Genomic DNA, 5,038 nt, shown 5'->3' on the forward strand with positions numbered 1-5,038 from the left:
GTTACGCATCGACTCGTTCCAACTCCGGAAAATCTTCAGCCAAAGGTCTGGCTCCTCTGGAGACTTTCGCTGGAATTTGGGTGTAGGTTTCTGTGGGGTTTTGATGGGTCATCTCTCACACTGCTTTGAGGGAACACACCAATGGAGGCAGGGAACGTAAACATTGGGGAGAAAACATCAAATTACATTGATGATAAATTACGGTTTCCTTAATAGTATTGGGACCAATTCAGAATATTGGCGGATGTAACACAACTATTGAGTAAACTTTTAAAGTGGAAAGAAAGAGAACTCATGTTTAGCCTCGTTCTCGTTCGTAAAGCAGTCTGGGATTCGGGATATCAGATCACAGTTGACAGAAGACACACACAGATGTATCACCTTACTGCAGATACCACAATGGCCTGCAGGTGCAGCGCTGTCGCCTCGTATTACAAACACCTAAAGGTTCTACTAACAAATATTCTTAGTTCTACACAAGCTCATCGCGCGACGCGTCACTGACGATCACAGATCAGGGTTATGTACACGAGGTCAGCTTGGGTCATGCGAAAGTTACCGTTGATGAGGCTCTGCCTGAGACCAGCATAGGTTGCCATTTCCTTTGATCGGAGAGCCAGTTTGCAGAATGGGGCGCCGGCAGGAGGAATTTGATATTTTATTACAGATGTAAACTAGTATAATATATTTGCTTGAAGATTTGTTGTTGAAATTTCGCATTCTGGATCCCTTCTCTGAATAAAATCCTCTTCGGTGAACATGTGCAACCGCTGCCTCGCCCAGGCGAGGGCGTTCGAAAGGTGACTTTTCATCGACAGACTTCCAAGGAGCCAGCATCTCTTTAGCTGAGATCGTCGACGTTGAGCGCCGTCTCCTCCGTCGTGTTCCTCTGCCTGAAGATGTTGGGCAGGTCCCGCCAGCGACTCGTCAGGTACTTGATTATCCAGAAGGTGACCGACACCGTCTTCGTGAGCAGGGTCGCCGAGAGCCAGAGGGCGCCGTAGAGGAAGCTGGTGGCGTCGCTGAGCAGCGTGGAGATCATGTTCCACAGGCCGAGGGTGATCAGCTCCAGCACCTTCGAGAAGAGTCCCTGAGCGAACGAGACAACCGTGTTGTAGGCCTGCGTCCAGAGCCAGTCGTTCCGCACCAGGATGGTCTTGACTGTCGTGAGAAGTATCGTTATGAGCACCTTCAGGATCGTCAGGAAGATCAGGACAAGCGTGCAGAAGAGAGCCTTGAACTTCATTCTGGATCGCTTTAATGGCTACGACGAATGCTATTGAAGTTGAGCGACGATGATGTGCGAACTTCTAATATTTCCGAACGATTAGTCAGTTTAGAAATACAAGGTCTCGTATCTCACTACTAGGAGCTACTATCCTATCTCTCTTGTACTATCGCACGATTATTACAACCTCATATCATCCATTCCACCTTCGCGCGTTGACACTCTGAAATCAGTTCCCTTCCGCGGACGTCTCTCGCGGTTCATTCAGCACTTCCGAAATCACACCTAGACATTAGAACAGCGGCCTGCGATCAGCACTCATGGCCAGAGTGACAGCCTCCAGCGGTTACCACGGACACAGCACGGAAGGCCCCTATGCTACCCGCTGTCGTGCCTCGTCCCAGGCTCTCCCGGGGCCTCTCTGGTCGTCATGCATACCCGGGACGACCTTGAACTGGTCGTCGTTGTCGGTCTGTCTGCGGAGAGGAAAAGAGAAATGCTTAGGCCAGCAATGGGTGGGATTTAAATGAATTTATGTTATAGGCTTTCGAGGAGTAAACATTGCGTCTAATACTACCTCTAGCGAGTAAGAACAGATATGTTAAGATTATGGGAATAGTTTTACAAGGAAACGAGACTGTATAAAGGACGTGTGCCGAACTTTACATATTAATAAACATTTAACCCACTCGACGCTTTGGTTCAAACAAATGAGCTTCCATTTCCCCACAACAACATATATGCACGCCTATACATACACGCCCTCGTATATGTACGCACACACCCACACGCTCATGAATGCTCTCTCTCCCTCTCTTCCCCCCCCTCCTCTCTCTCTCTCTCTCTCTCTCTCTCTCTCTCTCTCTCTCTCTCTATATATATATATATATATATATATATATATATATATATATATATATATATCACACACACACACACACACACACACACACACACACACACACACACACACACACACACACACACACACACACACACACACACACACACACACACACACCACATACACACACAAACAAACACAACACAACACACTCACACGGAAGCATAGTCCTTCCATACACAAACACACTCACAATCGGCTGCACTCACATACGTGTATTCATTAATGTTCAGTTATACGGGACTTCAAAAATAAAATCAATTCCGTGGTAATTACGTAGATTACTAACTACATTTACACCTACATGACTGTTTTTTTTTTGGCAACACCATTATACATACTAATGACCATCATAATTTTAATAGGTACTTAGTGACGTCACACAAGAGTTCAAACCGATACACAAAATAACCTCGGAAACATATCCGACCTGGGGACACAGCCTGACGACCCATTAAGCCAAACCAATAACATTCCTCCCTCCATTCCTAATAATAAACAAAAGGAAAAGAAAAGCGTTAACTGCCCTTGAAAATACTAAGTCATAAACAGCTCTTACAAAACAGTTTACAAGAATATACGCGTTGTAGTTGGACTCGGCGAGAGTTGTAAACATGAGCCGGACGTAATGGCGGCCATGACTGAAACCCGATCTGATATAGTTCGGGATATCGGCTTCGGGTTGGCGATTATTACCACGATGACTGTTATTTGCAGCGACACCACGCCGGGCCATTGTGTGTGTCTTTATTTAACCCTTGTGTGTTGTTTATTTTTCCCTTTATTCGTTTATCTTTTTTGTTTTGGATAACGATAGAAAGACTATTAAACGGAAGTTGAAATTGTGTTTCTCTTAACAGAAAAAAAGGATAAGGCACATGATCATAATAACGAAATTAATGAAAATGAAAAGTAATATCGATACGATCAATAATAACGAAATATTGGTAAGCAGTTTCGACCAAAGTGACAAAGGCACACTGTTATTTTTTACTAGACCGAGGCGAAGCGGAGTGCCAATACTCAGTGCCATCCACTAGGAACGCATGCAATTTAGAAACATATCAATGACTATTATCATTCGGATAATAATAATAATAACTATGATGATGATGATGATACTACAATAATAAAATCATTATAATTATCATCATTGTTACTACTAATTGTATTCTCATGATTAGTAATGTTCTTAATATCACAATGAATAAATTATAATAAAGTCTCCCTTACTCTCCAGGTTTCTCCACTTAAGCCCTTCTTGCTCGGGACCCATTGGGAGGTCATGAGTCACAAGAAATGAGTTCACAAAGACTTTCTTGGCGAGAAGATGCCTTCTAAATAGTGCCTTTCAAAGCAGAACAAAGCAAACGAGAAAAGCGAAGCAGAAACAACCTTAGGGCGAAGGTATTGCTCTAACAGCTGCAAACTCGCCGCAAAACAAGTGACGGTCGGCGAAGATGCCTCCGCTAATGCAACGCGAAATGGCGTGGGTGGGCCTAGGGTCAGAGCCTGTGATGTGCCGATGCAGGCTCTGTCACACGCATAATAGTTATTTTTTTCTCTCTCTCTCTATGTCTCTGTCTCTCTCTCTCTCTCTCTCTCTCTCTCTCTCTCTCTCACTTGTTTATGTACATACCTATATATAAATAAACATACATATGCATATTCATATACATATAGATAAACAAATATATGAATAAATAAATAAATACATGAATAGATATATGAATAGATAAATAAATATATGAATAAATAAATTGATATATGAATAAATAAATAAATAAATATATGTGTGTGTGTGTGTGTGTGTAATAATGCGCATTTGCGTGCGACTGCATAATGTGTATGTCTGTATGTGGTTACAAACCATGCCTAACTGCACTAACTGCAAGTTACAAATGCAACTGCGACGGCAACAACAACAGCCATTCCTCCTCAACACGATTTACACTCCCTGACAACATTATCGACTTTATGCACTGCCCCCCTCCCCCCTTCCCACCCCACCCCCCATTCGAAAGAGTTTCGTTTCGCAAAATCCCCGGATGAACACCTACGGCCACGCATTCCAAAAAGACGGAGTAATTGGCTGAGCTCAACTTTGCACGGAATTGCGGCCGATCTTTCTTGTCGCAGATAAGACGAAAGAAGATGAAAGGCTCTCACTCGTCTCGCCCTCTCGCTTTGTTCCCGGATACAAGGCCAGGATATATGGTGACTCCTTTTCTCCTAGGTTACTTTGTTAATACGAATGGTACCTCTGTCTTGGTGAGTGTGTTTGCTGTGATTTGGTATTTGCTATTAACTTATGTTCTGAGTGTATCTTTTACTTATGTACTGAGGGTATCTTTTTAGATATTTATTGAATTTGTGTATGTGTAGATGTTTAATTATTATTCTGCATGTAGCATTGATATGAGTATATAGCTTATGGGTCTTTCTAAAAATTATCAGCTACTTGTATAAGTATTTGATATGTACTAAGTATATTTCAGTATTCAGTATTAATAAGCGAATCTCGGCCTAAGGATTCAGTAGTATCAATTTAACAAGATTCCTTAAGACTTAAACTAGACCGACATTGCAGGCAGCAAGATTTAAATCCTGTGAAAACTCCTAGCATGTTGCTACCATGCTTTGTTGCAATATCAAAGCTCAGTTCGAGAGAAATACATCAACATTAGTACTGACTTTATTCATATACTTGATACGAGAGATCAAGCCACGAAGAATTTCGGGTTTGCATTTGTCAATAATATACATCACCCTCTGGCAATAAATATTACCATAACCTTTTATACCGGGGTAAGTGATTACGAAACCCTGTTATTCATTCCCTAATTAACTGATCATCATTATCTGGTCATCTAAGGAAGGTTAATCAATAATGATATTAATATGTC

At 42.2% G+C, this 5,038-nt stretch overlaps 1 protein-coding gene across 2 annotated transcripts in view; it reads right to left on the bottom strand.

Moving 5' to 3' along the window:
- Positions 1-704: 704 nt before the first annotated feature.
- The window catches only part of LOC122249162 (uncharacterized), a 14,061-nt gene continuing 9,727 nt past the window's right edge, over positions 705-5,038 (bottom strand). For both annotated transcript variants that reach the window (XM_043009811.2, XM_086536895.1), the window contains one exon: positions 705-1,704. In XM_043009811.2, the coding sequence (XP_042865745.1) occupies positions 842-1,246 (405 nt within the window). In that variant the 5' untranslated portion in view covers positions 1,247-1,704 and the 3' untranslated portion in view covers positions 705-841. The remainder of the gene's footprint in view (positions 1,705-5,038) is intronic.

The sequence above is a fragment of the Penaeus japonicus genome, unplaced genomic scaffold (genome assembly GCF_977035675.1).
Source record: "Penaeus japonicus unplaced genomic scaffold, GWHDUDI00000001_assembly GWHDUDI00000005, whole genome shotgun sequence".
NCBI lineage: Eukaryota > Metazoa > Arthropoda > Malacostraca > Decapoda > Penaeidae > Penaeus > Penaeus japonicus.